General features: G+C 42.1%; 3 protein-coding genes across 5 annotated transcripts in view; 1 reads left to right on the top strand and 2 right to left on the bottom strand.

Moving 5' to 3' along the window:
* The window catches only part of cst7 (cystatin F), a 2,207-nt gene extending 576 nt beyond the window's left edge, over positions 1–1,631 (top strand). Inside the window, exons 2-4 of the mRNA XM_022748620.1 lie at positions 95–276; positions 944–1,063; positions 1,379–1,631. Of these exons, the coding sequence (XP_022604341.1) occupies positions 95–276; positions 944–1,063; positions 1,379–1,459 (383 nt within the window). The 3' untranslated portion in view covers positions 1,460–1,631. The remainder of the gene's footprint in view (positions 1–94; positions 277–943; positions 1,064–1,378) is intronic.
* A 1,591-nt stretch (positions 1,632–3,222) lies between these two features.
* apmap (adipocyte plasma membrane associated protein) lies at positions 3,223–12,445 on the bottom strand. 2 transcript variants are annotated; one of them, XR_002665216.1, is made up of 10 exons: positions 12,173–12,445; positions 11,327–11,443; positions 10,147–10,262; positions 9,187–9,279; positions 8,056–8,172; positions 7,790–7,964; positions 7,311–7,445; positions 5,644–5,836; positions 4,420–4,726; positions 3,223–4,288 (listed from the first exon to the last, which is right to left on the bottom strand). XR_002665216.1 is itself a non-coding variant. In XM_022748616.1 (9 exons), exons 1-9 carry the CDS (start codon positions 12,262–12,264, stop codon positions 4,517–4,519), a joined length of 1,248 nt encoding a protein of 415 aa, XP_022604337.1. In that variant the 5' UTR covers positions 12,265–12,445; the 3' UTR covers positions 3,223–4,516. The 2 variants fall into 2 exon arrangements, 1 of the variants encoding a protein (XP_022604337.1); XM_022748616.1 differs by having other exon boundaries at positions 3,223–4,726.
* A 220-nt stretch (positions 12,446–12,665) lies between these two features.
* Positions 12,666–15,906, bottom strand: znf337 (zinc finger protein 337). Of its 2 annotated transcripts, XM_022748610.1 has the most exons (3): positions 15,903–15,906; positions 15,677–15,766; positions 12,666–15,239 (listed from the first exon to the last, which is right to left on the bottom strand). In XM_022748610.1, the coding sequence occupies exons 2-3, from the start codon at positions 15,746–15,748 to the stop codon at positions 13,518–13,520; spliced, it is 1,794 nt and encodes a 597-aa protein (XP_022604331.1). In that variant the 5' UTR covers positions 15,749–15,766; positions 15,903–15,906; the 3' UTR covers positions 12,666–13,517. The 2 variants fall into 2 exon arrangements, with proteins under 2 accessions (XP_022604331.1, XP_022604330.1); XM_022748609.1 differs by lacking the exon at positions 15,903–15,906 and having other exon boundaries at positions 15,677–15,886.
* Positions 15,907–16,255: the final 349 nt, after the last annotated feature.

Below are 16,255 nucleotides of genomic sequence, written 5' to 3'. Positions count from 1 at the left end.
TTCTTCTTCTTCTTCTTCTTCTTCTTCTTCTTCTTCTTCTTCTTCTTCTTCTTCTCCTCCTCCTCCTCCTCCTCCTCCTCCTCCTCCTGCTCAGGCGACAGGTCGGTGGCTGGCAGCCATCGTGGCGGCCGCCTCATGCCCGGCGCTCCGTTCAACATCAGCAGGAACGACCGCGGCCTCCAGCAGGTCGTCCTCACCACCACCTACTCCTTCAACAACCAATCAAACGACGCTTTCCTCTTCAGACCCTCCGCCATCCGCAGAGCACAGAGACAGGTACGACACACCTGGGAGGTCAAAGGTCAAGAGCAGCTCAATATAAACCCTCTGGGCCTCATTATTTACCTTCAGTTTACCCACAACTACTGATGCACTTAAGGTGGTATTGATGGATTAGTTAGTGGAATGTGAAGGTTTTTTAAACGTCTATGAATTTATATCAGAAACATTCATTCATTTTTAACTGAGGTGAAAATTCATGGACCAGAACCAGAACCTGGGGTTAGCTGTAAGGTTGAAGGTCACAGACGAGACGAACACAAACAATCACAAATAAACATGAAAACAATAAATCTACAGTTTGTATAAAAATATTTAAAACATCAAAATGAAGTAAAGTGACATAAATAAACATAAAATCAAAATAAAATATAAAGAAATAAGAAAAATCATATATTTCATAAAAATAGAAAAAAGAAATAAAGTAAAATAATAATTAAATGCTACATTAGATTTACTACATGAAAACTCTGACACTAAATCAACAGAGGCAGAATTATGATGTTTGACATCAAGATTCAGTAACATTAACATGAAAATAATAATAATTATGACGCGTGAAGAAACACTGAGTCAGAGATCAACATCATTATAATAAAAACAGGAATCACCACTTTTCCAGATGTTGTTTATATATTTATATTTTTATATTAATATATTTCAGATCGTTAAAGGGATCAGATACATCGTAGATCTGGAGATTTCTAGAACCGTCTGTCGTAAACGAGACCACGACAACATCCTGTCAAAGTGTGACTTCCAGCCTGAAGGTCGTCTGCACCAGGTGAGTCTGACCTGAGGTCAAGTATTAATACTACACTGTGAAAATACATATTAATACTTTACTGTGAAAATACATATTAATACTACACTGTAGAAAATTGACACAAGTCCTGCATTTAAAGTGTCACTTCAGTAAAAGTGTGTAATTAAAATAATCAGTAAAATGTCTGACTGTTTTTATATTGTTGTTGTTGTTGTTGTTGTTGTTGTTGTTGATCCTCCCTCAGACATGAGACAACTGTATCTCAGTACAAAATAAACAGGTTTGTAGGTGAAAGGCTTTTATTGTGAAAACTGGAGGTTGTTTGTTTTCCAGACGTTTCAGTGTCACTTTGAAGTCTGGTTGATTCCCTGGCAACAGGAGACCAAGATTCTGGTCTTCCTCTGTGGACCCTGAGACCAGCAGCTGATCCAGATCCACCAGGTCTCTCCTCTGCTCCTGTGGTGACATCCACCTGATCACCTGTTCACCTGTAACACCTTGTTCACCTGTCTCTGCTCTAAACCTCATCTCGTGTATAAAATGAAACTTTCTCACTTTTGTCACAATAAAAACAAGAAGTCTTTGACTCTTTTCTCCTGTGGTGTGTTTGAGTGCAGACGACGCTCCCTGCTGGTCAGAGGGATGAACACCTGAACGCAACCTCTTTATATATCACATTTTAATGTATAAAATAATGGATATATATAGTTAATTAATTAATTAATGTCTGTTTAAAAAAACAGACAAGAATCTGACTTTGAAATTCATGTAGAAACTTATTGTCTCAAATGTTTAATAACAAGAAAACTATAAACTACTATAAACTATAAACCAAGGAATGTGTTATGAAACTGAGTTCCTTTATTTTGAAAGGTCATTAATGGTGATGGAGAGCAGGTAAAAATAAAAACACAGAAGCTGCAGAACAGGTTTCTGCAGCAACAAAGACAGATCTAAATAAAGGAGAGAGTTCAGTCCTGAACCAGGAGGAAAGAGACGAAAGAGATCAGCTGTTTTCAGCTCCGAGCTTTAACGAACAGAAAAAACAAACTGTCAAAAAGATCAAAGTCACAACGTCTCAGTGCAGAAAAAAGAGACACAAACTATATTTGGCAGCTGGTTGAGACGTGAAAACAAACGTCCTCTCAGAGTAAACACATCTTTAACTCTGAGTTCAAGTCGTTAGACTCATTAATGATCTCGTTAGCTGGAGGTAATGAGCGGATTCATTCAGGACACCAGATGTGGTTCGTCTCCAGGCTCAGACTCGACCATCAAGAACATGAAGTCCTGAAGCCCGTCGTCCTTAATGAAACACGTCGAAGCTTCAGACCCTGGTCTCTGAGACCGACTGAGACCAGGATCTGGACCTGAGTCAGAACCACTCATCTGTTGGTTCTGGATCAGGAGATCATTAAGATCTCAGGACAACAGATTCACATCTGCAGATGATGAAGAAACTTTCTGAGTCAAGTGAGAAAAGAACTGAACTGAGTGTTTGAGTGACAGTGACTGAACAGACGAAGCTTCAACTGCAGGTAGTGAAATGAGTTTTAATCACTGTGTTTCAGTAAAAACCAGGATCAGCTTCAAAACCACATCAAGAATCATTCAGGTCAGAGTCTCCTGTGTGTTTTAAACAGGTAGCATTAGCATGTTAGCAGCAGAAAATCACATCAACATCTGAAACTGAAACCTGACCTGATGCTAAAGATGCTAAAGATGCTAAATAACAGAGATGTGTCTGAAAACCACGGACAGTGAAACATTAAAGCTCCTCCAGTGTAAAGGTCTGTGTCCATGTGTAGTGTGATTATAGATCAGCTCTAGCTTCTATATTAATACTGTGAAAGTATCAAAGCCTCAGTCCACAGAGAAATGCACACAGCCTGTATTCAGAAACTGAGCCTTAAAACCAGCCGTCAGGACTTCTGGAACTTTGTGATGTCACAACAAAGCAGTCACCAAGCCCCGCCCACCTGGACCCACCATCCAAACCTTGCAGGATTTGGTTTCTCTGAGTGTTTTTACCTGAAATCTGCTTTATTTTTATTGGATCACTCAGAAAACAGTCAGCCAATCAGAAGAGAGGCTCAGAGCCTCCTCTCTTCTGATTGGCTCACAGACCTGTTGTTACTAGAGCTCCAGAGAGAAGCCTGAGAGAGGAGATGTAAAACTACACTGAGATGGTTTTTATATCTTCTGATGGATCAACACTTCAAATAAAACACAGAAGAAGAAACATGGGGGTTGTAGTTTTCAGCAGATGGAAACCTGTAAATAATGACACTAACGTTTTCTTTGTTCTGTCTCAGACAAACGTGACACTTACTTCAGTTAAATAGCAGCTAGCAGCAGCAACAAGCTCAACACTGATGATGCTAATTTAGCTCTAAGAGCTAATAAAAGGAAATGTTAGCATGAGTGAAATTACTAACCACAGAGTGACGATCAGTCACCGCGTAAACGTGACTCTGGCATCGTTTGATTCTGGAGTCGTTCACTTTCAGAATCTGTTGAAACTTACTTCTTTTTCTCCAAATTCACTTTTTCACTGAACAAAAAAAAACAAAACATTTTAAAAGTAAAAAAAAAAACAACAAAAAAAAACACAATCAGACGAAGGAAAACTTTGTCTGAAGAAAAGTGAAAGTGGAGAAACGATTTAAACCCGGAGCTGTCTGCTCAGAGCTCAGGGGCCGGCTGCACAGAACACCTCAACTCAAGAATCTCCTTAAAACGTTCACTCAAGTATTTCAGCTTCCTCCTGATCTGAGTCTTAAACTTCAGGAATCACTTAAACTGACCAAAGTTCACCTGCTGAAGTTCCCGCCAAAACAACAGGAGGATGAGATCACAGGCATCACAAGTGCTAATGGCAGCAAATCAACAGTCTCCATGGAGACTGTAGAATTTTACTGCTGTAAAATCTCTCTCACTGCTGTAAATACCGCAACTGTTTTCTTTAATGCAGTAAAAATTTTTAAGAGATTCTGTGCAACACCCATAAGTAATTAAACTTTTAATCAAATTAAAAAAATTAAACCTTAAGTGTCATTACTTCAAAAATTAAGGTGTTTAGTTCAAACGGCCCCTTGTTCAGTTTAAAGCTGCAACAATTAGTCAATTAACAAATAATCGGTAATTGGTCGTTGCAGCTGTAATCAATCTGACCAGATGTTTGACGTCAGACACGTTTCCGTCGGTACCAAAGAGTTTTGAGCTTCGAGATTCGTCCACAATCTGTAAAAAAAAAGATTAATAATAATAAATCTGAGCAACACAAACACAAAGTTCAGTCCGGTTCGTCCTCTGGAGACCGCCACCGTTAATCCATCAGACAGGCGTCATGAATCTGATCCAGTCTGACACACCTGAGCTCGGGTCCCTCGTCATCTCGTCCCGGTCCCTCCGGGTCCTGGTCTCAGACTTCATCCTTTCGTCTCAAACGTCCGTCTGTCTTTTTTTTTTTTATACCTTGCTCAGGTCGAGTTTGGCGATGTACGGCGAGCGGAAGGAGCCCAGGTACAGACTCCCGTCGTGCTCATGGACCTCGCTGATGTACGCCACCACCAGGCCGTTGGGGTCGTGGAAGCTCCGCGTGCAGACGCCGCCGTCGTGGAGCTCCGCCACCAAACTGTAGCGAGGGACGAACTTCATCAGAACCTCCTGACTGAAGAGCTGAGACGAGGAAGGAAGGAAGGAGATAAGGAGCGGTAGGAGGAGAAAGGAGAGAAGGTTGTAGGAAGGAAGGATGTAACAAAGGAGGGAATGAAGGACAGAGGAGGCGAGGAGGGAAGAAGTTAAGGTTAAAGGTCAAATATGAAACTGTCTCATCACAGTTTTAATTCGATGATTCAGACAGAGCTCTCACAGCCGGACCATGAATCTACTTTTAATTTTCATCATGATTTTGTTTTCCAGCGATTCTGAAAACGATTATTGTGCCGCAACAAATTCCGTCCCCCGTCCACTTCCTGGTTACGTGTCAGCGTACGTTAGCAACGTAGTAATGCTGAATATTTGTTTTGGAGTTTTCAGTGTATTGGTGAAGCACTACAACTTTTTTATCTCATTTATTTTTATTTATCATTATATTTACTGAATATATGTTTATATGTTTTTAACACAGCTGATCTTAGTTATTTTGATCTAATTTATTTTTATTAATTTTATATTATATATTTCATTGTTTATATATATAATTTATTATTTTATTTATTAATCTCAGTCTTTACATTTTTATTTGTTTTTCTGTTGAATTATATTTGAAGAAAAAGGTTTTTTTAAAGTTCAATAAATGCTGGTTATTTTAACGTGGCCCTGATCGTCTTCCGTCCTTCCCAAAGTCAGTGACTCTTGTTCAATAACTGTGATTCAATATTGATTAGAATAATCCCGATTATGAATTTTGCCATAACCAAGCAGCTCTACTGGGACTCCGGCCAATCAGAGCACAGGACAGTCACCAGAGCGACGCCTCCTGCTGTGGGTCGATGATCGTCTCTGTGTGTACACCTGGACAGACGGTACGTCACTGTTCCTGAGTCTACCTGAGACATGTCCCGGTCCTGGACCTGCGCTCTGTGTTTTCGTACCTTAAAGATGAGTTTCTTGATCCAGGGTCTCTGGGACAGGAAGTCCAGCATGGAGAAGCCGGGGTTGGGACGCACCGCGGACATGGCGACCCAGTAACCTCCGGTGGAGCTGGGACGGATGTTGTCAGGGAAACCGGGCAGGTTGTCTATGAAGGTGTCCATCCCACCTTTATTTAGACCGGCCACGTGGACTCTGGTCCAGAGACAGGAAGAGAGACACTGGTTATTGATCTGTATCATAAGAAGACGTAATAACTGGTTTATTGATCTGTATAATTAATTTGGTTTTTATTTTTATTCATTTTTACACAATTTAAAAAACACAGAAAAAGAAAAAACAGCTGATGGAGCAGGAAGAGGCGGATTTAAAGCGTCATGTTCAAATATCACTAAATTATAAAAATACTAAATGAACAGACAATAACGTGACGACAGAGAGACGATGAGGAACGAATAGATTCTAAATATATTTAACAATAATATCAAAATAAGAGCGGAACATGAAAACAATCAGATACAACGTTTCTAACAGACTAATGCAGCTGTGATCAGATCAATATTTATAGTAAATATATATATGATGATATAGTAAGACACATCTGGAATAATGTAGAACAAATATTGAACATGAATAAACACTAACATCTGTTCTTGTATCTGCATTATGTTCCGTTATAAACCTGTTATTAATGTTGAAACTGAATATTAATGTTAAATACTGTAGTAGATAGTAAAGTAAAGTATTAAAATTATAATATTTATTAATATTATATATTATTGTATTTAGGTAATTGATGTAATTGAAAAATGATTTCTTATGTAACGTAACGATGTGTCAGTGAGTTCAGTTTGAGTCTCGTTCTCTGCAGGAAGGATGAAAATAAACCAACACCTCCCACTACAACCACTGACCTGACACACACACACACACACACACACACACACACACACACACACACACACACACACACACACACACACACACACACACACACACACACACACACACACACACACTCGCAGACACACACAGACACACACACACACAGAGACACACACACACACACACACACACACACACACACGCAGACACTCACACACACAGACACACACAGACACACGCAGACACACACAGACACAAACACACAGACACACACAGACACACACACACAGACACACACACTCTCTCTCTCTCTCTTCATGCGGGTAAAATGAGGCCAGCTCGTTTCCGTGGCAACAAAGAGAGCTAACCCTCCTCCATCACAGAGAAGGTAATTTAACATTCATCAAATATGATACACAGAGATCATTTGTTCTGTCTGAGGAGCTGTTGTTGTTGTTGTTGTTGTTGTTGTTGTTATTATTAACTGATCAAAATCAGATATAATTAAACCTGGATTTATTTACTTGTTCTTATTGTCAACATTAATGAGCTTGTATGAGTGAATTCTGTTTATTTTTATTAATCTATTTCATTAACTTCATTTTATCTTTTTAATTTAACTTCATTTTATTTTAGTTTGTGAAGCTTCATGTCAGAACCAAATTCTTATTTCATTGTATTTTATTTGGTTTTTCAAGCATTTTATTTTGAAACTTTCTATGTTATTTTATTTTTATTAATTTCATTAGAACACTCCTGCAGGTCCATGAGTCGGGTGTGTTACCTGCGTATCCGGGCCATGGTGGTCTCTGCCACCAGCACCGACTCCTCATCTGGCAGCAGCTGGATGCCGTTTGGGAATCGAAGGTTTTCCATCACCACCGTGAGCTCCCTGGTCTCCAGGTCCAGCTCCAGCACTCTGACAAAAGACGACACAACTACACTGATGATGGGCCCACTGAGAGGCTTTTAATGTGAAATCTGCAGGAAGTCTGAAGTTTCATTAACAGGAACCGAACCTGGAGAAAAAGAACTTGATTGTTGTTGTATATGATAATGTCTATTTAAATAAAAAATACAACAGTGTGCAGTCTGGAGCGACATCATGACATTTATAGACTTTTATCACAATTAAAGATTTTTTAAAATATCATCAGACGTACTTAAAAAAAAATAATTAAAGCCTGTTTCAGATTTCACAACCAAAGAATTTACAGTAAATGATTTCTTTTATTCTGAAACATTATAAGTCGAGTGTCGAACCGTCCGTCGGCTGTTGCCTCCATGATGAGCTGCATGTAATCTCTGCGCTGCCACCTGCTGCTGGAGTCAGTGAAGTACACCTTCTTCCCGTCCTGCGTCACCGCCACGTCGTTAATGAACGACAACTTCCTGCCGGCGACCACCTCACCCCCCGACACCAACCTGGTTGCTTCACCTGCTCAGACACAAACAGAGACACAGTGAAGGTGGAGGTCAAAACACATCAGCTGTGATCATGAACCAATAATAATAATGAGCTGACTCACCTGTGGTGGGGTTGACCTCAAACAGACCCAGGTAAGCATCAGCGACAAACAGAGTCCCGTTGGGTCCCAGTCTGATCCCCAACGGTCTCCCACAGCTGGACTCCTCCTCTTTGGATCCTGCAGGACCCAGAACATGTGCAGAAGTCTCATTATTTCAGCTGGTATATATGTACTTTATTTTTGTAATTTACAACAAAACATTATTCTTTATTTTTCTGGCACTAACAGGCTTCCATACATCTTTTATTCTGAAGTGAATGCAAATTGTTTTCAGGCAGCAGTTGATTCATGTTTGTGTTTCTCTGGAAGCAGAACCAGTTAAACACCGTTACTCATTATCAGTAAGTCAGAGAGTTTCCTGTTTGAAGCCCCACCACAATAAGTTCATTCTAACCGTCAGTGAGTCGACTAAATGCTGTTTCAAAACAAAACTTCCTCTTCAGTTACATCCTGACACACCTGGCTGATTCAGAGTGAGTTCAACTGAAACATCAGTAAAACCAGTAAATCTACTCTCTGCTCTGACTTCCTGTTTCACAATAAAAATCCTCCTTTAATGTTGGATGTTTCCTTTGTGTTTTCTCTTCCTCTATAAATGTAAAATCAGACAGAGTTTTTCTCTGGTTTGTGTTCATGTGAAGCCTCAGGTTTAATCTGAGCTCGTGTTTCCTGTTGGTTCCTGTTTCAACACGTTGTTGCTTTAATGTGACTCATGGTGTTTCTGAGTTTCTTCACTCGGTTGTTGTGAAACGTTTGAACTGAAGGGAAAGTTTAAAACTCCAGAATGAAGCAACGACAGCAAACAGAGGAAACAGAGGAAACCACAGAGTTACATGAGAGCAGGGTGAAGGTTCAGAGAGTCATCACTGAGGATTAACTGTTTTCAATCCAGTCACATTTAACTTCAACTCAACTTTACTTTAATTAATTTTTATGTTTAGGTTTTAAAAAATATATTTTTTTTAAGTTTAAAAATAAAGCTAAGCCTAAATTTTTAGGTCTGCCTTAAACTAAACTAACAAAATAAAAGCTTTAGAATACACTTGACTTTTAAATAAACAAGAGTTTAAATTAAACAAAACTTTTAAACTAAACTAAACTAACATAAACTAAACCGTTTTATTTTCTCACCACAGGGAAGTTTCCCGAGTCTCGTCACCGTGTGAATCCTTCGACCGACCAGTTTCACGATTTTCCCGTCAGCTGTTCCAGAAAACAAAACATCTGAAAACAGAAGAGAAACATCTGTCAGCTCTCAGTCTTCTTCATGATCTTCATCACTGCAGATCACTCAACTGATTCTTACTGTTTTCTTCTTCCTCTCAGGTTTTTCAGAGTAAATATATTAAAAAAAAATATTGATCTCTAAAACAAAGGAAAAATGTCACATGATGAGTTCATGTTGGCGTCATGAAACAACTTAAAGATGTTCAGTTTACAATCATATAAAACACAGAAAAGCAGAAAATCTGCTTAAAGAACGATTTAATTAATCAATTATCTAAATTGTTCCTGATTCATTTTCTTAATTGTTCCAGTTCTACTTTTATTTTTAGAAAAACAGATTGAAATAGTTTTTGGACATCAGTTTTCTGCATGAAGCCACAGGTTAAGGACAGATTAGACAACTTGAAAAAATATGTATAAAATTCTCATTTCATTGTGACTTTATAATTTATACTCACTCGTAACTGTTGACTGATAAAAAAAAGGCAATTTTATTTATTCATTTTTATTTACATAACCATAGAATAACCTAATATAATAAATAAAACAGAAAAATACTAAAATAAAACAATAAAAATAAAGATCAGTGGTCTGAGGTTCGATCCCTGAGGAACTCATGATAAAGTTGTACGTCTCTTCAGATTTAAAACCTCTAAAAACTAGTGAGAACCAGGTTCTGAGAGGAACCTGGACTGAGGCTGGGACTGTGGACTCTCCACAACCCGGTCACAGAGTCCCAGACCCTGATCCCTCAGTCCTGCTTCAGAGGCTGCAGCTGAAACTGAGGAAATCTGTGTCGGAGGTTGTGATGATGTAACTGGTGTTTGTTTGTTTCCTTGGCGACACACTGACAAACAAACCGACCTCCGATGTTAGTGATGGACTCTGGTCCCATGATCTGGTCTTCAAAGAGTCTCTGGGCCTCTCGGAGCTTCAGGTTCGGCTCCCAGCAGCCCTTCATCATCGGGGGCTCCTTCAAACTGCAGCACACAGACCCACCAGCAGGGGACAGGAAACAGTGTGACGTGTTAATGACGGAAGATTTAAATAAAGTATTAGGTTGTAACTTTATCCTGGAAATATTACAACATTTTTCTCAAATGAACATCTTTATATCCCTTTATGTCTGTCGCTGTCTGACTGAGTTTCCTCATCTTAAATCTCAACTTAAATCTAAAAATATTCTCATTCAATTTTGAAGATATATTTCTTTTTTTTTTACAATTACACATTTATCCTCAAGTTTTAATAAAAGTGAAATTATTTCAGCTGCTTTCAACAAATAAATCAACTTGTTTCAATAAGTTTTTGACGGCAGTTCAGAGCTCAGGTTTATTCTGGTCCTGCAGAAAGTTACAGTCTGATTTCAGGACTCAAAACTATTTAATAAAAATTAGATCTTTTTGTTTCAAGACAAAAATGGTTAAAAAATCAAAAAATCAAAATGTCATTAAAGTAACTGTTTCATGTCAGGTTGTGTCCTCATGTGATCTGCATCAGAGGTTTGTAAATGAGTCTCCTCATTAATTATTAACCAGCTGCAGGAACTGAGATCTGCAGCAGAGTCCAGAGACTCACTGTGACACAAACTCAACCCGCAACCGTCTCTCTGTGGTTGTTGTGTGTCTCTGTGGTTGTTGTGTGTCTCTCTGTGGGCGTTGTGTGTCTCTGTGGGTGTTGTGTGTCTCTCTGTGGGCGTTGTGTGTCTCTCTGTGGTTGTTGTGTGTCTCTCTGTGGGCGTTGTGTGTCTCTCTGTGGTTGTTGTGTCTCTCTGGGTGTTGTGTGTCTCTCTGTGGTTGTTGTGTCTCTCTGTGGGCGTTGTGTGTCTCTCTGTGGTTGGTATCTCTGTCAGGGATATTCTGCAGGTGTAGCTGAGGCTCTGACTCCTTCACTAATCCACATGATCAGATCAGGTTGATCTCCCACGTTTACATGTTTTCCTTATTTGAATTCTTCTCGTTTATTTTCTTCTCTGTCTTTATGTTAGTCACGGTTTTGTTGTGGTCATGTGATCATGTCTCTGAGCTGAGACTGTCAGACTCACCTGAAGACCTCAGGCTGGATGGGAGACTCCAGGATGAGGATGATGACGAGGAGAGGAAGGAGCAGGAAGCCGCCTAGAGAGAGCAGCGTCACCTGAAACACCTTCCCACTGTAGGTGCTGAGAGAGGAACATGGAGAGACAGAGTCAACACTCTGAGACAGGCTGAGGACGACACAGAGCTGTCACTAACAGCTGATTTCATTATTGATGAAAATCTGAAAGTCAAAAACCTGAAGATCCTCCATTTGATCTGAAACCAGAGAATCTCAAGTTTTACTTTGAAAAATAACAAACCATTCATTGAGTCAGAAGAGTTGCTGAGTTTGTGCAGCTGTAAATACGTCTGACAGGTGTTACTTATGTCAGACTGAACATCTATAGATTTAATCTGAATTTATCAATAAACCCATACATTTATCATCAGCTCCATAAAACAGGCTCAAACAGAAGAACAGCAGGAAACATCCTGAGCTTTACTCCAAAAACACTGGACCCTGTTTTTCCCATGATGCACTTGTATTTATTCGTCCAAAGGGACTTATAAGCACACTTTCACCTCTTTTATCAGACCCCCCCTTCGGGAACCAATCATCCTCTGATCGATCACTCAGAGAGCGAACAGCTGCTGAGCCGCTGGGATCAACACCTGAACTGTAACTACAACATGCACCTGCGCAGTTTATGATCAGCGCATAGTGATCAATAAAACATCGAGAATCTGATCGTTAATCAATGCGACGGACGGTGACGGCTCCCTGCTCTGACGGTACCCGTAAATTAACGGGTGCTGTTCTCCTGTCCGCCCCGGGACGTGGGTCTGAAAGCGGTCCTGGTTCTGTGTCTTACCCGGATCCTTTGTATCGGTGCTCGGGCAGCTCGTCGGTGATGACCTGCGGTCTGTGCAGCCGCCGGAACCGGAGCCCCTCCGTCTCGTTCATGCTGGACTCGGACTCGGACTCGGCTGGAATCGGTTCGGAAGTCGACCTGGAGCTGGACCGGGCCGCTGTGTTAAGGTTTAACCCGGGTAAATAAGGAGGGACCCCAGTTCGGTAAAGCGAGCCTCCTACCGAGTGTGTTTACTACTATCGACACTTCCGGTCTACTTCAAAATAAATGTCCTCCGACAAACCTGTCGTCATTTTTTTCTTTTGCATGTTTCAAAAAATAAAAAACAGAAAAATTAAGTTAAAGAAACAGAAATAAATAAATAAATGGAAAAAAATAAATTTTAAAAAAAGTATTAAAAAAACTAAAAACCAAAATAAACGAAAAAAAATAACCGATGTAACTTATGTTCACACAATATATTTATTTGGTAACTGACAATGTGACCCTGAGATTCCTTCATTTGTTCCCTCAATTCAATCAACAACCAGGACTGGATCAGAGTTTTCATTTAATTTATTTTTCTATTTTCATTTTGCTCCAACATGAAACCAAAGCTGAGATGCTGCTGTAACAACATGAGGAAACAATCAAGTCAAACTCTGGTGAATGTGAATTAAATAACTGGATTAATCCTCGAGTCCTGAACTCCTCAAAACTTCAACAGAGAAACATCAAATCATTTCTCCAAAGATTAAGACACTTTGAATTTTTCATTTATAAACATGAAAAAAAATGTTCAGATGAGTCTGAGTCCATTTCTACAACAGTTTCACCATCATCTCAAATAAATGATTGTTTAAATAAATAAATAAATAGATTGAACTCCACATGACAGGCAGATGTCAGACACCATGTTTGTTTTCGATCTCAGTGGTCAGTACAGGAAGTCGCACAGTTTTTTAAAATAAAATTAAAAAAATAAAACCTGGCAGCTTTGTGTTGATTTGTTAAAACGAAGTATGAAAGTGCAGAGCCACTGCAAACCAGCAGAGGGAGCTCTGACCACATTTATATTATGTTCTTCTACATTCCAGCTCAGGGACAAATCCAGAGTCATAAAGGAAGTTTATAGTTTCTCTCCTCAGCTGCTGAACGTTCAGCTTTCAGTTTGGTTTTATGACAGAATCATGATCTGTATCTTAAAGAGGAACTCAAAGACAAAACCTGGTTCAGATGTGAACCGCTTTTAAAGATCGTCTGTGATCCTGTCACGTCCTCGGGGAATGGGGGTCATCATCACTTCCTGTTTGGTCGGAGTCCCTCTCTCAGGAGAGGTTTGGACCAGGTCTGTCTGGGGGGAGCGTCACTCTGCGGGGACGCACTTGTGCTCCCGGAGGCTTCTCCTGGAGGAGAAGCTGCGGCTGCAGGTGGAGCAGGTGAACGGTCTGTTTCCGGTGTGAACCAGCAGGTGAGTCTTCAGGTTGTTGTTCTGGCTGAACCTCTTGCTGCAGATGCTGCACTCGAATGGTTTCTCTCCACTGTGGACGCGCTTGTGTCGGACCAGGTTCTGCGAAACGCTGAAGTTCTTGCCGCAGACTTCGCAGATGAACGGCTTCTCCCCGCTGTGAGTGCGCACGTGGAGGTTGGCACTCGCCTGCGTGGAGAAGGTTTTGTCGCACTGAGCGCAGTTGAACGGTTTCCCCTCTGAGTGTCTGCGGCGGTGTGTCCTCAGGTAGCTCAGCGAGCTGTAGCCGCGGCCGCACACGTCACAAGAAAAGGGTTTACCGTCGCCGTGCAGCTGCAGGTGCGTCTTCAGCACCTGGGCGGAGGTGAAGCTCTTCCCGCACTCCTCACAGGTGTGTGGTCTCTGCCCGCTGTGTGCCAGCTCGTGACGTTTCAGGGATGTGGATGAGGAGAAGTTCTTCCCACACTCTCCACAGCTGAACGGTTTGACGCCTGCGTGGCTCCTCTCATGGACGAGCAGCGCGCCGCGCTGTCTGAAGCCCTTGCCGCAGGCGTTGCAGATGAACGCCCACTCTGCGCTGTGCACAGCACGGTGCACCTTCAGATGTCCGGCCTGCGTGAAGCTGCGGCCGCACACGTCACAACTGAAGTTGCGGCGGCCAGAGTGGATGAGGCGGTGGCGGCTCAGGTTGGCCGACACGCTGAAGCTCTTCCCGCAGGTGTCGCAGGTGAAGCCCTTCTCCCCAGTGTGCACGCGGTGGTGGACAGACAGGCTGCTCCTGCTGGAGAAACTGTTGCCACATTGCTCGCAGGTGTGCGGCCGCTCACCTGTGTGCGTCCTCAGGTGAGCCTTGAGGCCGCTGTGCTGGCTGAACGCCTTCCCACAGACGCTGCAGGTGAACGGCTTCAGTCCTCTGTGGACCGTCAGCTGATGGATGTCGACGCTGCGGCGCGTGGTGAATCCCTTCTCACAGGTGGGACATTTGAAGGGTTTGTCCTTCAGGTGGACTCTCTGGTGAGCGGACAGGTAACTGTGTTTGGAGAACTCCTTCCCGCACTCCGCACACTTGAACTTCCCGCCTGTCCTCTGACAGGTGAGCCGGTGCTGCCTGAGGCTGCACCTCGCCGCCAGCGTTTCCCCGCAGGCCGAACAGGTGAGCGGGACTCTGCCGGACACCTGGTGCGTCCGCAGGTGGCTGTGGGTGCCGAACACCTTCCCGCAGTGAGAGCACCTGAACGGCCGCTGCTTGTTGTGGACGGTCAGCTGATGGACTCTGACGCTGCTGCGGGCCGAGAAGCCCCTCCCACAGACGGGACAGGTGAAGGGGCGGTCTCTGCTGTGGACCCGCAGGTGAGAGATCAGGTTGGTCCGTCTGGAGAAGCTGCTGCTGCAGACGCTGCAGCTGAAGCTCCGCCTGCTGCCTGCAGCAGGAGTCTGCTCTGATTGGCTGGGGTCGTCTGTAGGAGCGTCTGATTGGCTTCTCACTTCTTCTGCTGCAGGGGGGGTGGAGTCCTGCTGGTTCTCCTGCTGCCCCCTCAGCTCCCGGTTCTCCTCCAGCAGCCTCCTCAGCTCCTGCAGCAGAGCCTCACAAAGCCTCCTCACCACCGACAGCAGCTCCTCCTACAACACACACATTTCAAGTCTTTATTTCTGCTGTTTTTGAACCAGTTTTTCTTAGTCAGGTTTGTCATGAAAAAATGTTGTTTCGTTTGTGGAAATGCAAACACAAAGGTCATCTCAGTGTTCTGTTCAGATGTAGACCACATCAGACCAGGTCCAGATCAAACCGGTACAGTGGTGGACTCACAGTTTGACCCTGTGAACACATCTGCAGCTCTGAGGCTCCATCAGTGTTTCAGCTGCTTCTCCAGAACCTCCTTCCATTGATCATTCATTATAAATCACACCCGATAACTCATCAATAACTTCTTTACAGAGCTAGTTTAGTGTTTAACTGACAGACATCCCCTGCTGCTAACATCTGCAACATCCAACTAACTAACTAACTACCCAACTAACCAGTCTGTGACCAACTAACCGGCCTCTCAGTAACTGACCTCGGTCTGTGAGTTTCCCGGGTCCAGTCTCTGGTAGATTTCAGTTTTCGCGGTCACGGTGAACTCCTCCATGACGGAAGAGACGAGCCGCTGAACACAGGGCGCCATTTTACAGAAACAGACAAATAAAGTTGAAATAAAGACAAAGATTAAAAACTACAGCAACTTCAGCAGGAGAGAAAGAGGGAGGACCGGTGTGTTGTTTTTACCGACAGTTTTCACTTACGGCAGCTTTTACGACAGAAGGAGCGGAGAGAAGGCGCCTATCGCCCCCTGCTGGACGGAGGTCAGAAACACAACGAGTAAATAAACAATACAAAATAAAATGGTAAAAATTAGATTCATAATGATAAAAATATAAAAAGTTAATTATCAAAATAAATAATAATAATAATAAATAAGTAATTGTGTCTATTCTTCATTTATGATTAAATCAGTTGTGTGTAAAAACAGAAACAGCTGAGTTCATGTTTATTACAAAATGTTTATTTCTGTACATTTACATCAGTGATACACAGAGTGATCTGATCAACAGTTAATTAAATGACTAATCAACAAATGCATTTATTAACATACATT

The sequence above is a fragment of the Seriola dumerili genome, unplaced genomic scaffold (assembly GCF_002260705.1).
Source record: "Seriola dumerili isolate Sdu_G_001 unplaced genomic scaffold, Sdu_1.0 BDQW01000127.1, whole genome shotgun sequence".
Classification (NCBI taxonomy): Eukaryota; Metazoa; Chordata; class Actinopteri; order Carangiformes; family Carangidae; genus Seriola; species Seriola dumerili.
This window is presented reverse-complemented; position numbering and strand designations above follow the sequence as displayed.